Source organism: Mchenga conophoros, linkage group LG4, assembly GCF_057382185.1.
Source record: "Mchenga conophoros isolate Kocher_MC1m ecotype Shallow Benthic linkage group LG4, M_conophoros_male_GT1.1, whole genome shotgun sequence".
Classification (NCBI taxonomy): domain Eukaryota; kingdom Metazoa; phylum Chordata; class Actinopteri; order Cichliformes; family Cichlidae; genus Mchenga; species Mchenga conophoros.
In genome coordinates, this window is record NC_140529.1 from 11,484,959 (window position 1) to 11,510,934 (window position 25,976).

The 25,976-nt window shown below is 38.4% G+C and overlaps 2 protein-coding genes and 1 pseudogene across 3 annotated transcripts; 2 read left to right on the forward strand and 1 right to left on the reverse strand.

Annotated features, from left to right (window-relative positions):
• The first annotated feature begins 738 nt into the window (after nt 1-738).
• bcl2l12 (BCL2 like 12) lies at nt 739-12,907 on the forward strand. 2 transcript variants are annotated; one of them, XM_085270299.1, is made up of 8 exons: nt 739-1,284; nt 6,196-6,367; nt 6,665-6,863; nt 7,143-7,356; nt 8,121-8,225; nt 10,798-10,871; nt 11,064-11,327; nt 11,445-12,907. In XM_085270299.1, the coding sequence occupies exons 2-8, from the start codon at nt 6,198-6,200 to the stop codon at nt 11,484-11,486; spliced, it is 1,068 nt and encodes a 355-aa protein (XP_085126425.1). In that variant the 5' UTR covers nt 739-1,284; nt 6,196-6,197; the 3' UTR covers nt 11,487-12,907. The 2 variants fall into 2 exon arrangements, with proteins under 2 accessions (XP_085126425.1, XP_085126424.1); XM_085270298.1 differs by having other exon boundaries at nt 746-1,284; nt 10,795-10,871.
• A 581-nt stretch (nt 12,908-13,488) lies between these two features.
• On the reverse strand, nt 13,489-25,664 carry tspan4b (tetraspanin 4b). The gene is made up of 8 exons (XM_085270300.1): nt 25,328-25,664; nt 21,890-21,959; nt 21,530-21,721; nt 21,321-21,395; nt 17,417-17,512; nt 16,394-16,507; nt 15,023-15,106; nt 13,489-14,537 (listed from the first exon to the last, which is right to left on the reverse strand). Exons 1-8 carry the CDS (start codon nt 25,333-25,335, stop codon nt 14,469-14,471), a joined length of 708 nt encoding a protein of 235 aa, XP_085126426.1. The 5' UTR covers nt 25,336-25,664; the 3' UTR covers nt 13,489-14,468.
• On the forward strand, nt 13,831-13,949 carry LOC146575568 (5S ribosomal RNA; annotated as a pseudogene).
• Nucleotides 25,665-25,976: the final 312 nt, after the last annotated feature.

Here is a 25,976-nt window from a genome sequence, read left to right on the forward strand (position 1 = left end):
TTTTCATTTTGGAACACTGCATTAACACCCAATAATCCACCACAATGAATATGAGGAAGAGAGGAGAAGATTAGTGACTTTATTTAAGAACAGCAAACAAAGCATTAAACTGTGGAATCTGTTAGTACACGGAAAGTAGGCAATCTTTAATTTGATTATGTTTGAACAACGGGATTAATGGTGGTGGCAGTAATGCACCTGTAAGTTGGGTGTGCCTACCGCATTTAAACTAGTAGTAGTTGAAGAAGAAGTGGAATCAAAAGGATCAGTGATGATTTATCAGTGTACACAGGTGAAATGGTTTCAATATTGTTAGCAGTCCACTGGATTGAAGAAACAAAACCACTAAGATCTGTGATATGTTCAGACTCGAACTCTTCACTGGCCAGTCTGCAAGACAGTCACTCAGAATGCAGACCTGGCATTCTGATAGAGATCCAGCAAACATTGTTCAGAATTGTTATGATGGGGCTTATGGTCACATTCTTATGGGTACCAGCGCATCATGGAGATAAAGGAAATGAAATGGCAGATAGGACAGCAAAAGTCGCAACAAGGAGACCGATAGTAGATATGGTTATTAGTGTGAGTAGGACGGAGCTCAAGAGTAGAATACGATACAAAATGATCGAAAGGTTGGCAGAAGCAATGGGAGGAAGAGAGGAAAGGGCGATGGTTTTATAAAATCCAAAGGAAGGTGGGGGAAATGAGAAGTACAGGCCGAAACAGGAGAGAGGAGACGATTATATCTCGACTGAGATTTGGACACACTGGTTTAAATACCACATTGTTTTTAATAGGTAAACACTGTACAGGGGAGTGTGACTGCAGTAGGGAACAGGAAACAATAGAACATGTTTTCTTGAATTGTCAGAGGTATGATATTGAATGCAGACAACTGATCAAAAAGCTGGACGATATGGAAGTGCAGTTGGACTTGATTGTTTTGTTTCGCACGACCTCTGTAAGTGAAAGTTATCGGGCTGCATTTTGGTTTTTAAGGCAGGCCCATTTGTTCGAGAGGCTTTGAATTTTTTTTTTTTTTTAACTTTTCATTTTTTTGTCATTTCGGTCCACACTCCACACCAGTTGGTGGCGGTAATGCGCTATTTTGCTGTTTGCCAACCGCCAGTAAACCCTATACAGAAGAAGAAGAAGAAGAAGACGTGGAAGCGGCAGAAGAAGACGATTACCACGGAGTTCAATGTAGCTGCGCAAGAAAACGGCAAAAACACTCTAAACCTCAATTCGGGTCTACTTCGACACGTCGAGACACACCTCGAGGTACAAAGTTTTTATTGTATATATAAGTTTGTCTCAGTCTAGCATGTATTTACCTTTCGTAAAAGTTAGTGAAATATTCTTTGAACTCGAGTCATCAATACCGCGGAAAAGTTCTGTCCCTGGTCGGTCGGGCGATTACTGTTCTTAATTCACGTATTCTTTGATTAAAATGAATTGAGCTAAAGTTTTTAAACGATATTAAAGAGTACCTTGGCAGAGGTATCTCATAGATGAGGGTCGTCGTAAATTTTGTTTTTTTGGAGGGGGGTTATAAAAAGTGTGTAAGGCGGTGTTTTGTTAGGTGGTGTAAGGAATGAATGGAATGGAACTATTAGAATCACTTGTTTGTTTCTGTTTCTCTTTCAAGCTGTTTCGAACCCGTGTTGCGACCTGTTAACAACAACAGAGAGTTCGCAAAAGAATCGATTGGGCGGAACGTAGAGAACGTATACACAATCGAACGTCACTTGAATATTATCTACAAAAAAAATTCTTTAATTGAAACATGTAAATAAGCAGTCAATTCTATAGCTCCATGGGGTTTTTCCATGTCATTTTTGTCTCTTATGTTGAGCAAATTTGTTCCTTAGGGAAAAAAAAAAACTGAGTTACTAGCATAAGAAAGTACATGAGTATACATATTATAAGGAACAGCTCTTTATACTACCATCAAATAAGGAAAAGCACTGGGGGATAACTTCGCAATACGTCAGAATCAGAGAAACGTTACTAATTCCAGAGAGAATTTGTGCAGCACACATACATACAGTGCAGTGAAGTATGTTTAGTCTGGTTCAGTTTGTGTTGGTCTAACCCAAGTTGATGAACTAAACACTCTCATAGCACCAGAAATTAAAATAAAGCAAAAAAAAAACATGCATAACGACAGTCGATTGTAAGTGCTAGTTTCAATCATTGGATCATGAAGTCAGTTCCATGATAACTAGACGAAAATCAGCCACAATAAACAATTTGCTGATCAACTCTGTGGATAGATCAAGTTCACCAGGGAGGATATGAAAAATGGCAGACTGGCTTTGTTGGTCTGCAAAATTTTCCTCAGTAATGGAGGACATTTGAAAGTCACTGTGTATTTTAAACATATGGATTAGTATTTAAGGTTTGTTTTAGTTATATTATTAGTTGTATTATTATTACATTTTTGCATCTTGGAGCAAAGGAAAGGAGATTTAAAGATTAAAATATCAGAATTTCCTAATGCAGGACATTATCCAGTCATTTGATTTAAACTGCTGGACTGTCTTAAAGACATAAAGACCTGGATGGCCTCTAACTTTCTGCTCCTTAATTCAGATAAAACTGAGGTTGTTGTACTCTGCCCTGAAAATCTTAGAAATATGGTATCTAACCAGATTCTTACTCTGGATGGCATTACCTTGGCCTCCAGTAACACTGTGAGGAACCTTGGAGTCATTTTTGACCAGGACATGTCCTTCAATGCACATATTAAACAAATATGTAAGACTGCTTTCTTCCATTTGCACAACATCTCTAAAATGAGAAATATCCTGTCTCAGAGTGATGCTGAAAAACTAGTTCATGCATTTATTACTTCCAGGCTGCACGGTCCATTCATTATTATCAGGATGTCCTAAAAACTCCCTTCAGTTAATCCAAAATGCTGCAGCAAGAGTCCTGACAGGGACTAGAAAGGGAGAGCAGATTTTACCTGTATTGGCTTCCCTTCATTGGCTCCCTGTTAAATCCAGAATTCAAAATCCTGCTCCTCACATACAAGGTCGTAAATAATCAGGCCCCATCTTAGAAACCCAAATCAGAAAAAGTTGGGACAGTATGGAAAATGCAAAAAAATAAAGAAAGAAAGGAGTGATTTCTAAATTTGACTTATATGTCATTGCAGACAATATGAACACAAAATATTTCATGTTTTGTCTGGTCAACTTTATTTCATTTGTAAATAGACATCCTTTGCTGTCATTCAGACCTGCAACATATTCCGTAAAAGGTTGGGATAGGAGCAATGTAGTGCTAGCAATCAGGTGAATTTGTTAAATAATGACGTGATTTGAAACACGTGATGTCAACAGATGATTATAATTATGATTTGGTACAAAAAATTAAAAATTGTCTTTACATATTTCAATAATTTTCAAAAAAATTAATGTTCCTCAAATAAAGATAGAAAGAGATTTGGATAGTTTAACTTCAACAGTGCATAAGATAATTAAAAGATTGAAATTCCATCAATGTATTATTGTAGGGTCTACCTTAGAATATAAAGTGCCTTGAGGTAGGGCTGGGCGATATGGCCTAAAATCCATATCACGGTATAATTTGAAGCATGTGTGGTAACGATATATATATCGCGATATATTATTTTCTTTTGTATAACGTATTCTACACACTAAGGCACACTTAAAATCCTTTAATTCTCTCAAAAATCGACAGTGTGCCTGGTTCTGGGTGTGCTTACTGACCTCAAACAGATTTTATGTGGTACACGGCTCTCAAAAATCTGTCAAAAATGTTTGTCGGAGCATTACGGTTACCGTAGTCAGGAGCCTCGCGGAGTAATCTGGGTCCAAAACTCCATCTGCTTTCAGGTCCCAAAGTCAAACGAACACTGCAGCATCACTGAGAGTTAAAAACTGTCTAAATTCTTTCATCTTTAATAAAATGATCAGCGTTGCTGCTTTACCAGGTGCAACAATTAAGTTTAACATCCAGGCATCCATGAAAACAGAATTTATTCAATTCACCGGAGTTAGAAGTTAGCTAGCTAGTTTCCACCTAAACATGATGTGCCATGTTCTGACTGAGAGATATCTGAAAAAATTAAAACGTACAGCTCTGCTATCACTTCCAACATAAATGAAGACAGAAAACTAAACAGCAGTGACGTTTGTAGGGTTACTGAAGTTGGACTAGCTGGTATATAGTGATGTCCTAAGTCACAGGTGTCGAACTCCAGGCCTCGAGGGCCGGTGTCCTGCATGTTTTAGATGTGTCCTTGATCCAACACAGCTGATTTAAATGGCTAAATTATCACCAACATGTCTTGAAGTTCTCCAGAAGCCTGTTAATGAACTAATAATTTGATTCAGGTGTGTTGAAACAGGGTGATATCTAAAACCTGCGGGACACCGGCCCTCGAGGCCTGGAGTTCGACACCCCTGTCCTAAGTGATTGCTAGCAAAACAGCTACATTGGCATAACATTAGCACAGTGAAGCTGAAGGATGAACGCTAACTTTTTTCCACTCAATAAAAGATAACGTGAGGGTTTCTGGTGGTTAGGGACAAATGCAATTGCATAACAGGATGCTATAAACGGACTAAACTTCAGTCAGGAAAACTACTGAGATAATCCATCCACAATACGAGGTTGGTCATTAATATACTGCAACAACATGGGAATAGAGCGGCTGCGAGAGAATTCGGCATTAGTGAATCAATGATAGGGAAGTGGAGGAAGCACAGTTTTTGGCTTTCCTCATATTCCAAAAGTGCTTCGTCTTTTTGCTATTACTGTTGCCCAGCATAATTTGCAGATGATGTTGTTTGCAGCTGCTGCAATGCTTTCGACCAAAACAGGTGCAGCTTGATGATGACACCATCAACATGTGCTATTGCGGTAGAGCGGTATAGTAAAAATCTCTACCGTTGGTCAAATTTATATCGTTTCTATCATTTACCGTTTATACCGCCCACCCCTACCTTGAGGCGACTGTTGTTGTGATTTGGTGCTGTATAAATGCAGTTGAATTGAACTATTTCACACAGGGCCATGTAGGTTTGGATTTTTTTTCCCCTTAACCCTTTAGAGCCGGTCGGAGCGGGCACGCTTTGTTTTGTGTAACTATTTTTAAATCCCGGTAGCTCTGCAACCACGTAAGCTAGTGCAATAATTTTTTTTGCATATGAAACTGGAGGAGTTGTACTTACATCTTATGCCATCAGCTTGTCCTAGGTCACGGTTTCCTTCCACATAAAGCTTTGCACAAACTGCATAAAAAGCACTTGCAGCAACAAAAACATAATATTACGGAAACACGCTTTGCCGATCCGTCAGCGCGAACTTTTGAATGTCCGCCATTACCTGCCCGAAACCGGAAGTGATGTCATTTTCGCGGAAATGTAGTTTTTTTTTTTTTTGTTTTTTTTTTTACCATCAGGGCCTCAGGGTCTATACTGGTGTTTTTAAAAGTTATCTTTGACTTTATGACTTTCTGTGTCATTTCTGGGATGCTTAGGACTCATATTGCACTGCTGGAAATAGTTTATTTTGATGCATATGCTGCTTTTTTGCAAATTTGTAGTATAATATTTATTTTCGTTTTTCCTGCAGTATATAAAAATTGGTGTATTCAAAAATAAAACTATGAAGACACTCAAAATAAATTTCCTGTGGTAGGAAACTATTTTGTGCAACTTTTTTGTATTTACAGTTTTGAGGGATAAGCCTCTTAAATTTCTCTAACTAGAAATATATGTTAAAAAAGCAAAAACGATTTTCAATTTTTTTGTAGTTTATTGCACGGTTTTGCAATTTATGTAATTACTATGCACTTAATGAATACATATTATTAAAATCTGGGCTATAATTGCTGTATTGATGTATAGCAACTTGAAATGCTCCCAAAAATGGCACCACACGATGTAAAAATATACTATAAGCTCTGGCGGACTTGGTTCTATGGTAGGTCTTAAAGGGTTAATAATAAACACCTTCATTTAGAAACTGCATTTTATGTTTACTTGTATCATCTTTTTCTAATATTTAAATTTGTTTGATGAAACATTTAAGTGTGACAAACATGCATAAAAAGAGGAAATTAGGGGGTCAAACACTTTTTCACTCTATTGTAGCTTATTTTTTGAGGATTTTATAACATGACTTAAGTTTTTTTTTTTCTTCTGTAAACTGCAGTGATGTCAGACTCTGAAGGACGCCGCTCATCTGTGTCCTCCATCTCTTTGATTGAGATTAAGAGTGAGACTCATTTAGTGCTCCAAGCTTTTCTACATCGCTCCCTTTTAATTCCTCTGAAAGAGAGGCCTGGGAGGGTAGGAGGGGCCTACAACGATCACCACAAGTACAGGTAATATAACTCACTACTATTCTATTTTTTGCTTGTTTGTCTTTGTGTTTGTATCTTTTTTAAAAAAATTGTAGCTCAAGACACAACATTCTGGATAATAACTCACTGACTTGTGCCGTTTGTGACCTTTACCAGTGAGTAGCAATGATTAAAGGGTAGATAGTTTTAGGACTTACTACATTTTAATCAATCTAAAGGTTTAAGTAAGTAATGATTTTAAATATAGTAATTGAATATTTGCAATATTATTTATGTGACCATTTATTTTTAATGAATTGTCTTGTTTTCCCATGCTAGTTCCAACCCAAAACCAAAAACAAAGGATGAGCGGAATCCTCAGGTTGTCACTTCAGGAGATGAAAAAAAGACTGGATTCAAAGACCTCATAAAGCAACTGCCACATCGTAACAGCACACAACGTCCTGCCAAAGACCCTGAAGGCTCATTGGGCAGGAAGAGCAAAGCAAAACCTGCACACCTCAAAGACAAAAGCGAAGTAAGTGTGTTGTATTGTTTTGAGCTGGAACACATGAAAGACCATGAGTGATGTTGGACACAAACCTGTAGTGTAGTGTCTACATGGTATTGTTATACATTAGTACTATGATACATTAAGACCATGGAGGCTAGAAAAGAGTACTAAATGGGAAAAATTTATAATTTTCACTTCAGTGTCTGAGACTGGTTCTTTTTTTTTTTTTTTCCTTTTTTCTCATCATAATTATCAGTACTTAACTAAAATTTAATAGTTTAAATATTTCAACTGTTTCCACAGGATGACACCTCCTGTACATCAGAAGAGGATGAAAGTGAAAAGAAACTAAAGAAAAAGCTCAGCCAAAAAAACATCAAACAGAAGCTCTCCAAGATCTTCAGTTTAAGGTTACAGAAGGATAAGGACAAACAGGAGCGTCCGTCTCATCCGCAGCGACCTGACACATTACCAATTAACAAAAAACCGGAGCCTACACCAAATGTCATCTCTCCCAGTAAGCTCTCTGACTGTTACATTTTCCAAAAGAAGAAATATCAGTCGTATTTAATCACCTGGACACACAAAATTCGCTCGTCTTGTGTACATTTGTAATATTAAAGATGTATAAAAATTGCATAAATGTATTCATCTAAATGTAATTTTCACCTGTTGTGTGGTGAACTATTCATGCCGATTGATGTCAGCAATACTTCCTGACCATTTAATTTAGTAGGGCAAGGAATTTTTTTCCATTACAGCACCTTTTCATCTGACTTTTACTCAAGAACCTCTTCTCGCTTTTTGCTAAAGAATTTTATTTGATGATCTTGTTGACAAAGATAATCTACATAAGGTTCTTGCACTCAAAGGAGGTAACTTCTATGGTACAACTTTTATTTTGATATTAATATTTAAGATCATGGGGGACTTAAATGGCAACTAAAAATGGATGAGATTGACATTTTTTTTTTTTTTTTAGTTGAATGAACTGAGTGAGGTGGGAGAGATAAGATTTAAATTATTTTGAAGGGTATCTCAGTGAGTCGAATAGAAACTAGCCTGAGAAGGAGAATGCTGCAATGAGTTATAGTGCCAAAGGCAGCACTCACACTGAGGAGGAAGACAGTGGTTAATAAACCAGAGTCAGCCATTGCTTTCTTGGAAGATACTAGTGAACATAGTTCTCCTGCAATAACTCAAATTAAACACTTGACTGCATTTGAGTGGCAAAAGTCTTTTTATTGTTCATAGATATTTCATATACATTTGTCCATACAGATCACCCTCCTGAGTTCTACAGTAATGTGGCAGAGAAGCTGGAAAAGATTGCCCAGAAGTCTACCAGTATAAAGAGAAATAGTCCCAAAACACAGCCACCAACAGGTAATTGCATGCACAGCCACGCATATACATTAATTCACTTTAAAATGGTATATTGACCCAAACTAGAATTCACAGAACGGTAAAGTAACTAATAAATGTAAGTAAAATGTATTTATAAAGCAGATTTACCGTGTTTTCACACTTACAAGGTCCTATAGGGTAGCAACTAACCACAAAATGAACATAAATTTTTCATGTTCTTCAATAGTGCAGAGTTTTACTTTGCTACCACCCCAGATGCATCAAAATGTTAAAAATGACAACAACCACCAGAGGACAGGAGGGGATGCATGAGTTAGACATGCAGCAAATGAGACATTAGTTTGTTAGCAAGGGAATATTAACAGGGACAAAGGTGGGTTTTGAGTCTAGACTCAGAAGCAAAGATGTGGGTCTCCTCCTCCTCCTCCTCTCCCCCCCCATTTCAGGTGATAAGATCATTCAATACACATGGAGCAGTGACCACAAAGGCCGCATCACCTTTTTGTTTGAGGCATCAACTTGTATGTAAAGATCTGTAAAGAGCTTTGATTCTACAAAAGATCTGAGACGTATAGGAGCTAAATCAGTGATATAAGCTGACCCCTGCCCATTAAGAGTCTTAAAAATAATGAGTAAGCTCTTAAATGAATTCTAATGTGGCAAGGACAAGACTGTAATGATGTGCCAGTCAGCAGTCTTGCTGAAAGGACAAAAGATTTCAAAGAGGTGATGACGCTTAGCTGGTTTTTGACAACGGAGCAAATTTGTTTGTCAGAGTAAAGCTCTGAGTCACAAAGTTATATTTTGCAAGAGATGTAAAATATAGGATACAATAATCTAACACGCTGGCAAAGGAGCTTGTATGGAGATTTGGATGGACAAAAGATGATGAAAATCTGTTTCGTTCTTGTTCAACTGGACGAAATTGTTAGTCTTCCAGCCTTTTAATATATATTTTAGTGGAAGATATAACTCAAAGTCATCAGTGTACAAATGAAAGGAGATGTTATCTTCTAATAATATTACCAAGTGGAAGCAGATCCAAACAGAGGAAGATTGATCCTGAGATGAACAGTTACTGAAAAACTCTTCTTCTTAAGCTCTACATTGGCTCATTGATAAGAGCCAATGTAGAGCTGCACCCTTAATGCCAAGCCAGTCTGCAAGGGGTGGCAAAAATTTTTTTATCCACAGAATAAAATGCATCACTGAGGTCCTGCAGACTCGGGGCTGCAATATCACTTTAATCTAATGTGACTGGTAAACTACTGGTCACTGTCAGCAAAACTGTTTCTGTACTATGAAAGGCTTTGATGCCCATCTAAAATGCTCCAGAAAGGCAGCACTTGTGACATGGTAGTTTAGAGCAAGGATAATGGTTTTTGGTCAGTTTGCATCCAAGTTTTGTTTGTTTAAGTATTTTTATTTTATTTATTTATTTGACCTGGACTACAGCATGCTTAAAATATGCAGCAATATTTTCCAAGGTTAGGCGTATTGTTAGGTATTAATTATAACTTGGAAACTAGGACTGAGTGTATCAAATTAGTTACCTATGCTGTAACACAGGAAACATCATAGAAGGGGCTCATGTGAAATGTTACATGAAAAAGTATTTGCCCCTTGCCTGATTTTGTTTTTTTGCATATGATTGTGTCCAAAAAATAAATATAAAATATAGTCATTTTTATATTATTTCATTTATGGGGGAAAAGCTGCCCAAATCTCCTTGGCACTATTTGAAACCTCCCCCCTTGTCAACTCATGAATTAACTGTGATTAACCACGTTTTTGGAAATGGTGAGTTTAATTTCACTAGCCACACCCAGAACTTACTCATCACTGCCAGACCTGAAATAGAACCTGATAAGATAAAACCAGCACATCATTCCACAATAAAAAGAAACTCAAGAACAAATGACTTGAACTTGGTTCAGGTCACTAACATCAGAATAGGTATATCTATAATCCAGTTTTGAGTTCCCTCCCAGACGCCTTAACGCCCACTCACATCCTGGGCCATCTGACCTCAGGAAATCGCATGATAAGGTGGGGCTAGGTTTCACAATGAGCTCACCTGAAAACCCTGGCTGATTGGGACCCACACCCGTTTTCACACCTTCGCTCAGGCGATTAGAGGATCATCAGGGGGTCCTTTTGTCCCTCTTTGAGGGGATACTCCCACTGGGTTTAAATCTGGGACTCTCCGCCATTTAACCTTAGAACTGAAGAAGCTTCTCGGATGAGAGGTGAAACGTCTTCAAGCAACTTAAAGAAGTCCAGATGCTTTTCTTTGCAAGCTCCTTTGACTACGGTGACCTGGATGACTGAGAACCTTCACAGACATCAGAATAGGTTACAAAGCCATTTCTAAGGCTTTGGGACTCTGGACTGTCTCTCAGCTAAAGAAACCTTACTGAATTGGTTGAAGGTGACTGATAACACCGGAAAAACACTTGAGCAACTGGTGATTGATTAAAAAAAATTGATAGATCAGAAATACATGCAGTACATTATGTGAAGTTAGAAAAACTGATCAAGAACTATAATATCTTCATCTTCAGTAAAGCTGATGTTTCTTTCTCAGCAGTATGTGATAAAGAAACAATAGTGCAGGAACTTGTCAAGGTGCTCTCTTCGGAAGGAGACTCTATCAATACTGTGGTAAGTAGTGGTTCATTATACTGTCTGTAAAGGTCCTTTATTCATTTGTCAAATGTTTTGGGAATAATAATAATAATAATAATAATAATTACAATAAATTAATCAATTCAGGTAAACATAAAGCTGAAGACGGTGTAAATTTTCCTCATGTGTTTGCGTGCGCACTCAAAGCAAATGTGCATCATTTAACAGATCCAATCGGACCGTTTTCTTCGCTCCAGTTTGACCCGTCTTTCATATGCATCGTTTTCCAAACTCCTGGATGCTGTGAGCAGCAGTCATGTAGCTGAAACTCTTTCTCAGCAACCAACAGCCAGTCCTACACTGCAACGGATGGCTGTCAGCATGGAAGTATCACGGCGAATAGTGACAGCCACGGGAACTCAGCGGATGCAAGGCTATGCAGAGTGCTACATGGAGAACTTCGCCCCATGGCTGAAAAGCAATGGAGGATGGGTAAGTGATTTCATTTTTGCATTGACTGTGATTATGTTTTTTACAGACGGGCCTCGGCTGTTATGAACTCTAATTTTTCCTCTGTATAATTAATCATACAGACTTTTTCATCTGCAGGAGAATGCAGTAACTTTGGATGCGCATCTAGAATATGACTGAGCAGTTTTGTTTTTTTTGTTTTTTTTCAACTAAACACCAACTGCTGGACCTGACGGGAAAGTGAAGAGGAATAGAGAAACCTTCTCTGCTTTAATATGTGACTTACTTTTTCTTCCATGGCCTTATGTAAACACTCAGTAATTCTTGAAGCCTTTTGAATTCTGCTGACATTAGAAAGACTCTCCAGGTTTTTGATTTGCACAAGTCATTTGTTGTTACTAATATAGATTATTTTATAAAAAAAAAAGGCCTGTCAGTTAAATTGAGAATACCTCTAACATCAGTTTTCTGTTCTGTAGTGACTGGGCAATTTTTGCCTTCTTCCTTTCTGTTCAGTGAATTGGTAAAAACTCCTACTTGTTTCTGTGTCCTTAAGACTGAGTCTAAACACTTTATTTGTATTAAAAAAAACCTGTAAATACCACCAGCCACCCAGTACCCTTTTAAGATTGAATCTCAGTGAAAAATCTAATTAACAATCACCCTTATAGTTTAGTTTCACAACTATCCAGTGAGCTAAAGCAGACCAAGATTTTATGTCTTCTTTAGTCAATTTCCAAATATTTACATTTGCATTTTATTCTAAAGTTTGATTTGTTAGTTCCTGCACTGCATGCCTTACTACTGGTATTGTTCTTTCTGTGGATCTAATTTACATGGGATCACAAGATGTGGATTTGTGTATGTTAGCAAAAGCTATATAGAGAGGGTATAATGTTTAGAGATTAGTGACTGATATTTCTATTGCTATCGTTTGATTGACAGGTCTTTAATCCACAAAAGGTAAACACTAAAGTTTTTGATTTTTTTGTTTTTGCTATTTTTCCAGTTTTTTTAATTGAGTTGGAACAGTCTGTGTTTTTGCATGATCCAAAGTGTTTTTGTGTGTCTATTTTCTATTTGAGTAGTAGCATTTAAACGCCTCCTGTCTGTAAGTTATGAGGAGAGATTCTACATGTTTGAATTGCACTAGGTGTAATAGGGACTGTCCCTTTTTGTTGTTGTTTTTTGTTTATTTGGTTTGGTTTCACACCAAGATGATCCTGGGTTCAAACCCACCAGGAGGAGCCTTTCTGTGTGGAGCATATTGTCCCTGTGCTCATCTGTTCACTCCAGGCAATCTGGGCTTCCTTAGCCACAGTTGTAAATCTGTCTCTCTATATAACTTGTGTGTGTGTGTGTGTGTGTGTGTGTGTGTGTGTGTGTGTGTGTGTGTGTGTGTGTGTGTAATATTTTATTATTTTTATTGTAAATAATAACCGTTTCCTGTTGAAAGTGGACAAATTCCTTAAGGATGTAAGTATTAACATGAATGGACATAATGTAATATTCAACCTAAAACCTTAGTAAAGCCACAGTCTTTACACTGTATGTATGTAATTGTGAGTTTACCTTTTATGTTTTTATTGATTTTTTTTTTTTTTTTTTTGCAAAGGCACTTTACATTATTTTGACATGAAACATCCATCTCTGTTCTCTTAAGGTTTTAATAGTTCACTGTTTTTGTTAATTAATTACACCAATTTACAAGCAAAACACTGATATATGCCACACAGGGGATGTAATGTCTAAAGGATAAATTACTGGTTTTATGTGAAGTCCTTTCTGTGTGGAGTTTGCATCTTCTCCTCCTGTTTGCGTGGGTTGTTCTCTCCGGGTACTTCGGCTTCCTCCCACAGTTCAAAGACACGGAGCGACCAAGCGAGAGGGAACAGATGGATGGAGTTGAAACTGAGCTGCACGTCTTACAGGGAATCACCTGAATCAAGTCTTCATGTACTTTATCTTACTTTCTGCTAGTCTCACAAAGCTTACTCAGTTTGTTACTCAAACTTTTGTCAAATAGGACATTTTTTATTTATTTATTTTTACTGTTTTTCATTTTTAGGTGAACTTACTCTAATGTTAAGACATTGGAGTCATGTTGAGTATGTTGAGACTAATGTCTCAACATACTCAAATTCTTGTGCATGTTGTGACCTTTAAGCAGGGTGGATATCAGTGATCCTCACATCTAATAAATTTTACCAGTACTACCCTTGCCTGCATCTGTACTTTAAATTTTGCCCTGTATCAGTTAGAATATATAGGCTATAAAGGAATACCAAGAGTTACATTCTGAGTGACTATGAGGATATTTGAAAATTGTTGCGGTAAAATAAGTGAAGCAGATGTATATCCAGTATGCCTACATTTTACAGGCTAGAAATTTAGAATTAAACGTCAAATAAAAATCTATTTTCCAGGGTCCATGTGTCAAATATATTTTCTGCTACTACCGTGCTGGACTAAATACACAAACTGAACCAGCAGTTTGTGTATTTAGCCCCTTGCAGCAGTTCGTGCTTACAGCCATACCACCCTGAGCACGCCCGATCTCATCTGGGCTTGGAAGCTAAGCAGTGTTGGGCTTGGTTAATACTTGGATGGGAGACTGCCTGGGAATACCAGGTGCTCTAAGCTTACTAATCTAAGATACTAACCTCCACTTGGTCTCCAATGCATCCATTGGAGTATGAGTTAAAGCACTGACAAAGGTTGGTGCTGGTGTGTATGGGTGAATGCGGTGTGTTGTATAGAGCGCTTTGAGTACTTCAAGACAGTAGAAAAGCGCTATATAAGAAGTCCATTAAGAGTGCTCCTCTGTGCTTTTTTTTTTACATCTTAGATAAATGACATCCAAAGGCTAAAAATATAGTATATACTAAATAAATATTTGTCAAATTGTATCTACAATGAAGGAAATGATAGTCATTACTAGGTTAATTAATATATCCCAGTTAACAGATGTCTTTGTACAGCGCGGTGTGGAAGAACTAAGTAAATCGGTGTTAACAGTAATTGCCATGTAATAATGTAATGACTGAAAATCTGAACCAAAATTAATCAGTGGAATGTTCCAGGCTGGATTATGGATTTTAGAAATTCAGTTCATGAGTTTGATAGGCGTCACGTGACATCTGTTGAACAGCTTTTCTGCAGTTAGTCCAAGTGTTTCTCGACCGAAAGAATTTGACAATACATGAGCATGGAGAACACCAGGGCCAAAATCTGACAAAACAAGAGGAGACGTACAGGTCATTAATTAACAAGTCATTAATGCTACATATGACAGGAACTACACAGAAATGCACCAACTATGCACTCAGACTCCAGGTGGACTAGGATGTATAACAAGAACTACTTGTCTGCACTGTCCTCAGCTGCCCATGTTCACATCCACAGTGTATAAGCGAATGCAAGTGATTTCGACCAGTTAAAAGCAATCAGCATGAATAACTGAATCAAGAAATTCAGACTAAACACAAGTATTCCTAATAGCTGATATATGATCTAAGATTTTGGAATCTATACCACCTTTCATTGTAAATGTACAAATAACTGAGCTACAGCTTACAACACATAATTACCAAAAGATACGTTATTTCAAGTTTTATGAGCCTAAAGGGTAGGCAAACAGTTACTAAGTTTAAATGTACATTTTGTTTATGGACAGTATGTATGTATAGTATATAGAAAACATTAATATTGTCTACCTGCACAACACCAATACACACTCCAAACACCAGGACAGAGGTGATGTTTTTTATCAGCCACTTTCTTGCTTTCTGGTAGCATGGCTGCAAACGACATGGGGAAACAGTTGAGGCAGAGTAGTTATAGATAGAAAGAAAAGCGAAGAAGAATGCCAGGGCTATATTCCAGTATGCAGGTTTAGCTAGCAGCTCTGAGTTCCTAAACCCTGAGATGTGTGAAACTCCTGTTTTCTGCTCCAGAGAGTTAACGTCAACTCTGAGTCAGTTATCAGGGTAAAAGACACTATGTTAGATGCAAATTTGTCCACAGATTAGAATTCGGTCATTAAATATCAAACAACATGTTGGAAAGAATGGTGGCTGAATTCAGAAACATATTGTCCACTTAAAAATCACCTAAATAGTCTCAGTTATTTGACCAGATCAACCAGAAGATATCACAGGCTCTGTTATGGATCAGAACCTATGCTGCCATTTGAACCGCAAGTCAAATCCAAACCGTGATCCGTTTTTAATTAAGGCAAGATCAGGCACAAATTCTGTTCAGCTCCAGGTTTACCCTGGCTATTGTAAGGTAGACCCTACAATGATACATACAGAGGAAAAACCCAGCAATCAATTTGGCGACAGTGGGAAGGAAAAACTCCATTATAACAGGAAGAAACCTCCAACAGAACCAGGCTCATGCTCTGTGTTGGTACAGGCCATTGAAGATGATAACAGTGGGTGGATTATATTCTTAAATGTAAACAGTTTCTATGCCATATGTTAAAACAAGATCTAGAGTGTCATTAAAGTGGTGGGTGGGTTCTTTTACATTTTTAGAGAAGCCAGTTGAGTTTTCAATTACTTGAAAACTTTGAAGAACCTGCTATTCTTCCTGCAGAGGTCCAAGGGATCTTCCAGCAATTGTGATGCTTTTTTCTGGAGAATTGCTTAGGGTGATTTCATATCTTTTGATCTTGAATCTGGAACCTAAGCTGGAGCAGAGCTGGTTAGATCTACCGCATTATAGTGATCTACCCTGGTAAGAAGTGAACCAACTTTGTAGTTGACCACAGAAAACCATGGGCCAACCCTAAAGTTACCCAGATAAGCCAAAATCTTGCTTCATAGCCTCAGGTTTAGTTCACAGAGTCTGTTACCCTGGTAACTGACTCAGAGTTGAAGTCTACACAATTCCTGAAACATAAATCTTGTAGTTACCAAACTAAGATTTGTTAGCAAATTCTGCTCTGAAAAATGCAAAGACTTTAGTATGCAGTTGCCCAAGCAGTATGTGTGACACATACATTCATTGATCTGTAGGAAAATTCTGTTTCATTTGAGAGGTTTATCCCCCCAAAAAATAAAAATTAAAAAGCAACAAACCTCAGTCCATCCTTCAACACACGTCTGTGTCCCAACTGAGCAACATGATAAGGGTAGCTTTCCCTGCAGCACGTTATACCAGTCTGTTTTGTTGGTTACGCCACAGCACTTGAACTGGAAGAGCAGATGACAGGATGCAAAGAGGACAGTAATACCAAATATTTAATCTACGTTTAACATTTGCACGTGTAAACTCATGTAGATCCTTTTGACTTGACAGTTTTCTCTTGGGTTATTAGGGTGCCTATACTCTTGTCATGTACTCTCATCACTTATTTTGAATCTGTGTTTTTTTAATGTTCATAATTTGTGGCTGTAAAGTTCATTAAACTGACAAACGTCCACCACAAGGTGGCACCATCACCAAGAACAGTAGTTACTTCTAGATTTTGCCAACTGCATCTTGGTCTATGGTTTTGTCAGGTTTATTTTGAATTGGGGTTGCGTTTGGACTGCACCAAGCTGGAGATGTATCGCAGACTGTGGTGCGAAATTGCTTCATGCAGTCCTTGGCAAATATGACTGTAATGTGTTGAGACTTTATTGTGTCAATACTTTAAAATTTTTAAGGCAATATTTAACAAGACTGTGCATGTGTTTGTAGCTGTTGTTGGTGATCAGTACCTTCCGCACGGACTAGAAACCTCCATGAACTTATATGTGTAGCAAGATGCAGAGTCTGCAATCTCCAGTGTGTCCAGACATGAAGCTAGTGAAACTGTAGTGTAAGTGCCTACGGTCATTTTGCAATCATTTGGTGGTTTTGGCTTGGTATTAATTTGTTCCTTCGTTTGTTTTTGTCTGTAGACAGAGCCACTGTTGTATTTTCAGTGCATATTTTTTTATTGGATGTTTTGTGATTTTTCCTTTTTGTTTATTATCTGTATGCCATTAAAATGCTGCAAGAACCCCTGTTATTGTGTCCCATGTGGCAACTAATTTCCCAGGCTACACAGTATATCCGTTATTCTGTTGAAAAGAGGATTATTGTATTTTCATGTGCTGTTCAGTAAAAATGCTCACCATTTTCTGGACATTGTCCCAGGAATTCTTAAGGCCAGGATCTGATTCATACATCTTCATATCTTCCTTTAAATCTTTTTGTGCTTTTGAATCCAGCTGACAAAAAGACAGTGAACGAAACAAGGATATAGAATTAATCATAAAAAAATCAATTGTATATATATAATATATAATATAGACAGACTGGCGCGTCCATCCATCCATCCATCCATCCAGATAGATAGATAGATAGATAGATAGATAGATAGATAGATAGATAGATAGATAGATAGATAGATAGATAGATAGATAGATAGATAGATAGATAGATAGATAGATAGATAGATAGATAGATAGATAGATATGGAGCCCATTCCAGCTGTCGCAGGGCTAAGTATCTCACAAAAGTGTGTACACCCCTTACTTTGATATAATGTAAAGTAGTCAGTTTACAGATTGTATAACAGTGTAAGTTTGCGGTCCCCTCTAAATAACTCAACACACAGCCATTATTGCCTACTTGGCGATGGCAACAAAAGTGAGTACACCCCGAGGTGAAAATGTCCAAATTGTGCCCAATTAGCCATTTTCTCTTCCTGGTGTCATGTGACTCATTAGCGTTACGAGGTCTCAGGTGCAAGCATGTCTTCAGACTTAAACCCTATTGAGCAACTGTGGCGCATCCTCAAATAGAAGGTGGAGGAGTGCAAAGTCTCTAACATCCACCAGCTCCATGATTTCATCATGGAGGAGTGGAAGAAGTTTCCAGTGGCACCTTGTGAAGCTCTAGTGAACTCCATGGCCAACAGGGTTAAGGCAGTGTTGGAAAATAATGGTGGCCACACAAAATATTGACACTTTGGGCACAGTTTGGACATTTTCAATTAGGGGTGTACTCGCTTTTGTTGCTAGTGATTTAGACATCAGTGGTTGCATGTTGAGTTTTTTTGAGGTGACAACAAATTTACACTGAGCGAGGAGGCTCTAAAAGACTGTTTTGACTCTACTGTGTGGGAGATGCTTTGTGACGACCACGGGAAGGACAGTGACAGACTTGTGACCTTCGTTACAGCCTACATTAACTTATCTAGGACCTCGTGTTGCTTCTCCAACAACAAACCATGGATTACCCAAGAAATAAAAGCTGTCCTCAAGCAGAAGAGGAGGGCTTTCAAATTTGGAGACAGGGAGGAGCTGAAAGGGGTGCAGAGAGAGCTGAAAGGACTGATCAGTTCAGCTTCAGCAGAATGATGTTAAAGAAGTCTGGAGATGCCTTGGAATCATCTTGGGGCACAAAGATTAACACCTTCTGCCCATGGGGGATGCGAGGTGGGCAAATGAACTGAATTATTTCTTTAACAGGTTTGATTACCAACTGTACCCTCATACACACAATAACATGGACTGAACCACCAATTACAACCACTAGCACTTTATATAACTACTGTAGAAATTATCCACATATCTCACTGATCTAAACTACACTACTGTAAATGTTGTATAGACAATCATTCTGTACAATACAATAATTATAGTTTTACAACTGTTTATAACTGTTTATTAATACTCACAATTGTATATCTACAATCTGTATAATTTCATATTTCTGTATAGTTTTCATATTTTTAACCATATTTATATCCTGTTCATAACCTGTTCATAGCTTGTACACTCACTACAGCCTGTGCATACTTATAGTTATAGCATATTCATAACATACCTTCATACCATGTACATTGTAACATACCTTTAATAGATCCATATTTTGTAATATATCTATATTATTTCCAAAGCACTTTCTGGATGGATGCAAACTGCATTTCGTTGCCTTGTACTTGTGACATGAGTTGAATTCTATTCTATTCATCCAGGATGCAGTCTTCAACATCGGCTGCAGACTCACCCACCCCCCACTGATGCTGTTCCACCTTTGACACCCCAGACACTTCACACCTCCCCCACACACCCTGGTCACTACTCCCCACCCCCAACCACAGCATCCAGTACACATCCAGCACACATCTCCAGCATGTCTCTCACTCAACCACCCGGGTTAGAAGGCAAATGAGGAGGATTAAAGCCAGGAAGGAAGTGGGTCCAGATGGCATCAGGTTGTCAGGTCCTGCGCAGATCAACTGTCTGAGGTGATGGAGCGCATCTTCAACCTGAGCCTGAGGCTGGGGAGAGTTCCACAGCTCTGGAAAACCAATTGTGTGGTACCAGTGCCAAAGACTCCACGTCAAAAGGACCTCAACAGCTAAAGGCCGGTGGCTCTGACATCCCACCTGATGAAGACCCTGGAGCGGCTGGTCCTGGCTCAGCTTCAGCCCCTGGTGAACTCATCACTGGACTCACTTAAGTTTGCCTACCAGCAAGAGCTGGAGTGGATGATGCCATCATTCACCTCCTACATTGTTCCCTCTCTCACCTGGAGACCGCTGGGAGCACTGTGAGAATCATGTTCTTTGATTTCTCCAGTGCCTTTAACACCATTATTCCCACAGTCCTGAAGGACAAGCTGGAGAACTCAGGAGTGGACCATCACCTCACAACATAGATACTGGACTACCTCACCAACGGACCACACGGACCAGAACTCAGGACTGTGTGTCGGACAGGGTCTTCTGCAGAGCAGGGGCCCCACAGGGAACGGTTATGGCTCCATTCCTCTTCACCATCTACACTTCTCCCACAACTTCACCCAGTGCTTCCTGCAGAAGTTCTCTAAGGACTCTGCAATAGTTGGCCTCATCACTGATGGGGACGACAGGGAGTACAGAGAACTGACCCAAGGCTTTGTGGACTGGTGCCAGCAGATCAACACTAGAAAAACGAAGGAGCTGGTGGTAGACTTCTGCAGGCACAAACATTCTCCACTGCAACCACTGAACATCCAAGGTATGGACATTGAGGCTGTGGACAGCTACGGGTACCTTAGTTTTCATCTGAACAATAAACTGGACTGGATTCACAATTCAGATGCTCTCTACAGGAAAGGGAAGAGCAGGCTGTACCTGCTGAGGAGGCTCAGGTCTTTTGGAGTGAAGGGCCCACTCCTGAAGACCTTCTGTGACTCTGTGGTGGCCTCAGACATTTTTTTACGATGTGGTCTGCTGGGGCACCAGCATCTCTGCTGGGGATAGGAAGCGACTGAACAGGCTGATCCGGAGGGCCAGCTGTGGTCTAGGATGATCCCTGGACCCAGTGGAGGTGGTGAGTGACAGGAGAATGGTGGCTAAGCTGTCATCCCTGTTGGACAACATCTTCCACCCCATGCAGGAGACTCTAACAGCACTGATCAGCTCCTTCAGTGGCAGAGATTCCTTTCAGCAGCTGTCAGACTGTCAGAAGTATTTATACAGTATACAGTATAAATACAGTATATATATATATATATATATATATATATATATATATATATATATATATATATATATATATATATATATATATTATGCTTTATGATGTTTTGAATATATTATTTTCTAAGATATTTAACTTTTAGAGAAATATCCCTTTTTTAAAAGATTTTTTTTTTTAAACTAAAATATGCTGGTTTGATTCTTAGAAGTGCTAATTCCCAATTGTTCATTTTTCTTCTTTTTTTTCTTCCTAATTTAGCCTTTTCTAATGAGTCTTCTCAAATTTAACTATGGGATCGTTACATATTTTCACATTCCTTACTGTGTACATTGCACTGCAGCAACTCTGCTTCTTTTTCTTCTTTCAACTGCTCCTTTTAGTGGTCTCCAAAACAGAACATTTGCCCCCATCTCACCCTGTCTCTATGATCCTCATCTGTCCAACTAAACCTGTTCATGGCCTTGCACAACTGACACTTTTTTTTTTTATTGTTCTGGAGCACCTCAAAATGAAAATAAAGAAAAATTAATGAAAATTTGAACCTTGTAGAGAGTGAGCTTACCTGGTCATGAAAAATGTGGATAACTAAAACGAGAGTCACTTCTGTCAGGACCAGGAGTAACAGGATCAAAAAGAACTGCAGAGACAATAAGAGCAGTTGGAGGGTGAAGCGATTCATTCAAGGGTGGCTTACCCCACTAATATGTTTTCACACTAAGATTAGAATTTCTCAACATAAGGTACCTTTATTACATGTGGATGAAGTCTTACCGTAAACAATAGACAACGCTGCTCCTTAAGCGCTCCAAGACAACCCAGAAAGCCTGTTATCATAGTAATACCACCAGCAACTAGCAGCAGATTGGCAGCTGAGAGAGACGGAAATGAAAGTGGAAGAGAGGAAAACTCTGACTGCGTGAAGGACAGCCAGACTCCAACTCCAAACAGGCCACATCCTCCTAGCTTCTCAGAAAATGTAATGTTAACACAGCCAAAATTTAGTACAGAGTGGAACACAGTGTGAGTGAATGAATGCAGCATACAACACTAAATTGGTAGAGACCACAAAGAAATCTTAAATTAAACACAAAGCCAACTTAGAAATCAAATAAAAATTCTGCAAATACTAACCCAGAAGATGAGATTAAAGACAAACATCAAATACTTGACAACACATAAACAGCCCTGTGACACTGGCATCCTGGAAAAGAGAGAGGGAAATAGGACAAAGAGAGATCTTTTAACAATATTTGTCCGATCAATTTTAGTTATTTGTTTTTTTTAGCCTTTGTGAAATATCCAGTACATTGTTTTGTTCTGAAAAACACAGTTAAATATAAATTAATAATCTTTCATGGTTTGTTGTGCTGTGCTTTGGGTGTCTTATAAAATGTTGAGGGATCTGTGTCAAAAGAGTAAGTTAAGTTTGGCACACTTTCTATGTCTAACCAACAGTGCTGAAGCCATTCAGAATACTATCCTTAAAAAGCAAAATATTTTGTGAAAGCCTGTTCCACCTCTGCTAACTTTCTATCATAGAGTTCTGCTCAGACCACTTGCACTCATCCGTCTCCCAAAAAGAAACAAAAATCTAATGCATTATTGGGGGAAAAAGCTGAAGTAAAAAGAGTTGAAGAGTGAAAGATTGTGAATGTGTATTTAAAAATCTGTTTCTTTTTCACTACACTGTCAACATACCCAGGTAGAAAAATTTGCTTAATAAATTATGAGCCCTACTCCGGCCCACCAAAAAGTACTCGAAGATCCCATCACAACATCTAAAGAACCTGCCTCATTTAAGATCAGTGTTTAGGACTCGGTTAACAGCTGGGCAAAATGTGGCCTCCACGAGAGAGTTCCTATGGCAAAAACTACTGATGGTAAAGGACCAAAAAAGGCTTGTCTCACATTTGCCAAAAAATCTCTCTCTATATATAAAATATCTTTAAATATCTGTCTTTTTAATGACTCACTTCAATTTTATTTTTCCAAATCACAACAGTTGCTTGAAGGGTCTTTGTATTGTAAGCCAAGGCCTCTACAGTAATACAGAGAACAGAGAGTATCAGATGGCCCCCTATGAGCAAGTACTTTGGCAATAGTGGGAACAGGTGAGGGGAGGAAGACAGGACAAAGGACACTCTGCAGAAGAGACCCGGAGATTAATAACTTTCCATCCATCCTCTTATCTAAGGATTATAATTTTGCTATATGGTTTTGATCATTTTGTCTACTTATCCATTCAGACAAGGCACAGGGGTGGTAGTGGGAACCTGTAACAACTGTCCGTCGATGTAACAGTTATCCATGACAAGAGAGGCGTGTTTGCCCTTCTGTCTGTGTCGTTTTAGAATGGGCAAAATTGCTTTACGTCCGTTGTTGATTTCCCTAGGAAACTAGCCGTTCATACCATAAGACATTCCTTTTAATTCACACCGTTTGCTTTTAACAAGTTCTTTAAACTGGAAATGTTCAAACTTAGCAATGATAAGATCAGGCTCTGAGACGAGACTGCATGAAGTTTCTAATCCACGTTTCGGCCGGGATTCCAGAGAAAATCAATGTCTCGCATACGTCTTGTTTACATGTCGTGAATGTGTTTTAGGGATTTATTGTCTGCGTTTAGAGTTAATAGCTTTTGTTTGTGGACTCGCGTATCTGAATGTTGGTTGTGAGTAGGTCCTCTGTATCTGTTATATTTATGTTGGTCCGGGGGATTTCTCCGTGACGTGCTGCTCAAAATATCCGTGGAGGAACCTTCGAGTTCCTCCATTCTGCGTGGTGATATCGTTAGTGGTTGTATGTTTGATTTAAATTTGCTGACAGATGTTTGTTTAAATTAAAGTCATAATTTCACTAGTTTAGAGTATATAATCTGGCAGCCGGCGCAGCAGTTTTGTAAATCTCAAACCTCGCAATTTCACAGCATCACGCGCTCTTTATCTTATCTTATTTGCTCCCCTCCCCTAACTTCTACTTATGCCATAATGGCTCACCATAGCAGGTAGTTTTGATTTGGCAGGGTTTACCACTGGATGCTTTTTCTGACGGAACCTCAGAGGGGACTTGCGTTTCTGGCTGGTATCGAGCATACCAGAGCATTGGAACACTTTTTAACAATACTTGAAAGGTTCTTGAATTTGACTTGCTTGAACCAACTTTAGTGGGAAAGTCTTCATTTATAAACACTTAGATTGTGCCATGGACTACTGACTCCACACAGGAAGTTTCCGACAGGAAGGAAGTTCCCTCCCCTACTCACTAGACCCAGTTACAATACTCAAGTTATTTTACATGCCTTTGTGAGTCACAGAGCCCAAGGCCCAGATTTGGTTTTTATTTTATAACAACACAAAATTCCGAGGAAGCCATGTTTCAGTGATTAGTGTGGGGAATGAGCTGGAAAACAGACTAACCCAAAGTTATCTGAAAAAAATATCCAGGATGCCTCAAATGTAGCTATGGTACTTAGGAATTCAAACTGTCAAAGAAATTTATATGAAGTAATATAAGATTTTTTGTTAATAAGTAGCTAATATGACATAAGCAATGACTCAAGACTATTTCTTTGTCCCTTGAGTGTTGCATGTTTACTTGTGTGTGCAAACTGAAAATTAGTAGGTCTTCTTTTATTGCTGATTTATTGTGATTTCTGATTTTAATTAATTTGTCACCACTGATCCACACCCACTGCATTATCATTATTAATAATGATATATTAAATCTTGCAACACAAATTTGCAAAATATGGGGCAAATATTTATAACAGTATCTTACATTCCTGACTGCATTTCTTACCTTTGTTTTAGCACCTGATTTTCCTGGGTCACAACAGTCTGATCAACGGATCATTAATTTGTGTGTAGGAGATTTGGGGAAATCTGCACATAATTTATTTTTGCAAGTTCTCAGAACAGACATAAAAACGTGTGATGGAAGATGAAGCCCTCAAACTTAATCATAAGATTTAAATAAAAAATACAGAGAAATTATTATCTCAGATAATGAGATTTTCATTCAGTACAATTTGTTTAGTCTGCCAAAACTTATGCATATTAATAAAAGTAATACCTTCATATAAGGCACTTGACACATTATGTAATTTTTCTTGTCAGGCTAGTCCCACCCTGGCCTATTTTCAGCAAAAATGTTGCAAAGAAGTATATCCATCTGATAGAAAAAGTGGTTTCTACCAATTTTCTATTGGTAGAACACAGAAACATATCCCGTCTCTCTGTTTCTTTTTTTTTTTTTTAGAGTTTAAGAGTTACCAGCTGTGTCCAAAAGCAGAATAGCTTCATGAAAGCAAAATGTTTGGCACATTTATTTTAAACATATTTTAAACATCATCAAGATCCAAAAATACAGTTCAATTTTCTCATTTATCCTCGAGCTCTTCACTCCTATCCTCAACACAGCCATCTTTATCCCTTTATGTCTTTAAATAAGTGAAAATCTTGAAGGTAAGAGGGGGAAGCAAACACCAAAATAGAGTTTTAAAATATAGGGAGGGACATACTGTATCTAACTAATACTTCTGATAGTGTAGCATTTCTGTACATACTTTACCTTAGCATGTGGTTCAAATCTTCAAAGTCTCTGGTCTTTGTGACGCTCCTGTTCCAGGCTCCTTCAGCTCCTGACTTGGATCTTTACTTGGTTTTCCTTTTCAGATGTCTTTCCTAGAGCAAACAGCCTTTTCAGTTTGTTTTCTGGATCTTCTCTTCTCTTCTCTAGACCATGTTAATGTTCATTTTTCATGCTCCTCTGTAGGACTTTAAAATTTTCATATTAAAGTTCTTTATACCGCTCTTTTGTTCCTTTTTTTCTAACAGACCTTCGTCTATGTCTGTCCTACTCTTTCACTTCCTCTCTGTTTCTCCCTTCCTCTCTCCCTGTTTCCAGATGGTTGTGGACTGCGCTCTGTGTCCCTCCCCCTTCACAGTTTATCACATTACTTACCCCTCCTCCAGGCCACAGCCTCTAAAGTCTAATGTGGCCTGCTTATTCTGTCTTTTTTTTTCTCAGTTTAAGAAATTTTTGGTCACTACACATTTAAGAACACTTAGGTACAAACACAAGCATACAAAATATCCTGAGCAAGTTGCTTTACTTCAGATAACTGCAGACATGTCTAAACATAAAGGATTTCTGACAAAAGATCCATTTTCTTTGTTTTTCGCATGTCACTCCTGAGTATTTCGGTTCCTCTGTTGCT

What these genes read in the sequence shown, in the direction of transcription:
- tspan4b (XM_085270300.1), bottom strand. An exon ending in TCTTTAATCTCATCTTCTGG is followed by an intron (nt 21,722 to 21,889) that starts GTTAGTATTTGC and finishes TTTTCTGAGAAG; the next exon opens with CTAGGAGGATGTGGCCTGTT. An exon ending in GGGACAATGTCCAGAAAATG is followed by an intron (nt 16,508 to 17,416) that starts GTGAGCATTTTT and finishes CTGCTCTTCCAG; the next exon opens with TTCAAGTGCTGTGGCGTAAC.
- bcl2l12 (XM_085270298.1), top strand. Translation starts at nt 6,198, where the DNA reads ATGTCAGACTCTGAAGGACGCCGCTCATCTGTGTCCTCCATCTCTTTG. An exon ending in AACGATCACCACAAGTACAG is followed by an intron (nt 6,368 to 6,664) that starts GTAATATAACTC and finishes TTCCCATGCTAG; the next exon opens with TTCCAACCCAAAACCAAAAA. An exon ending in ACCAAATGTCATCTCTCCCA is followed by an intron (nt 7,357 to 8,120) that starts GTAAGCTCTCTG and finishes TTGTCCATACAG; the next exon opens with ATCACCCTCCTGAGTTCTAC.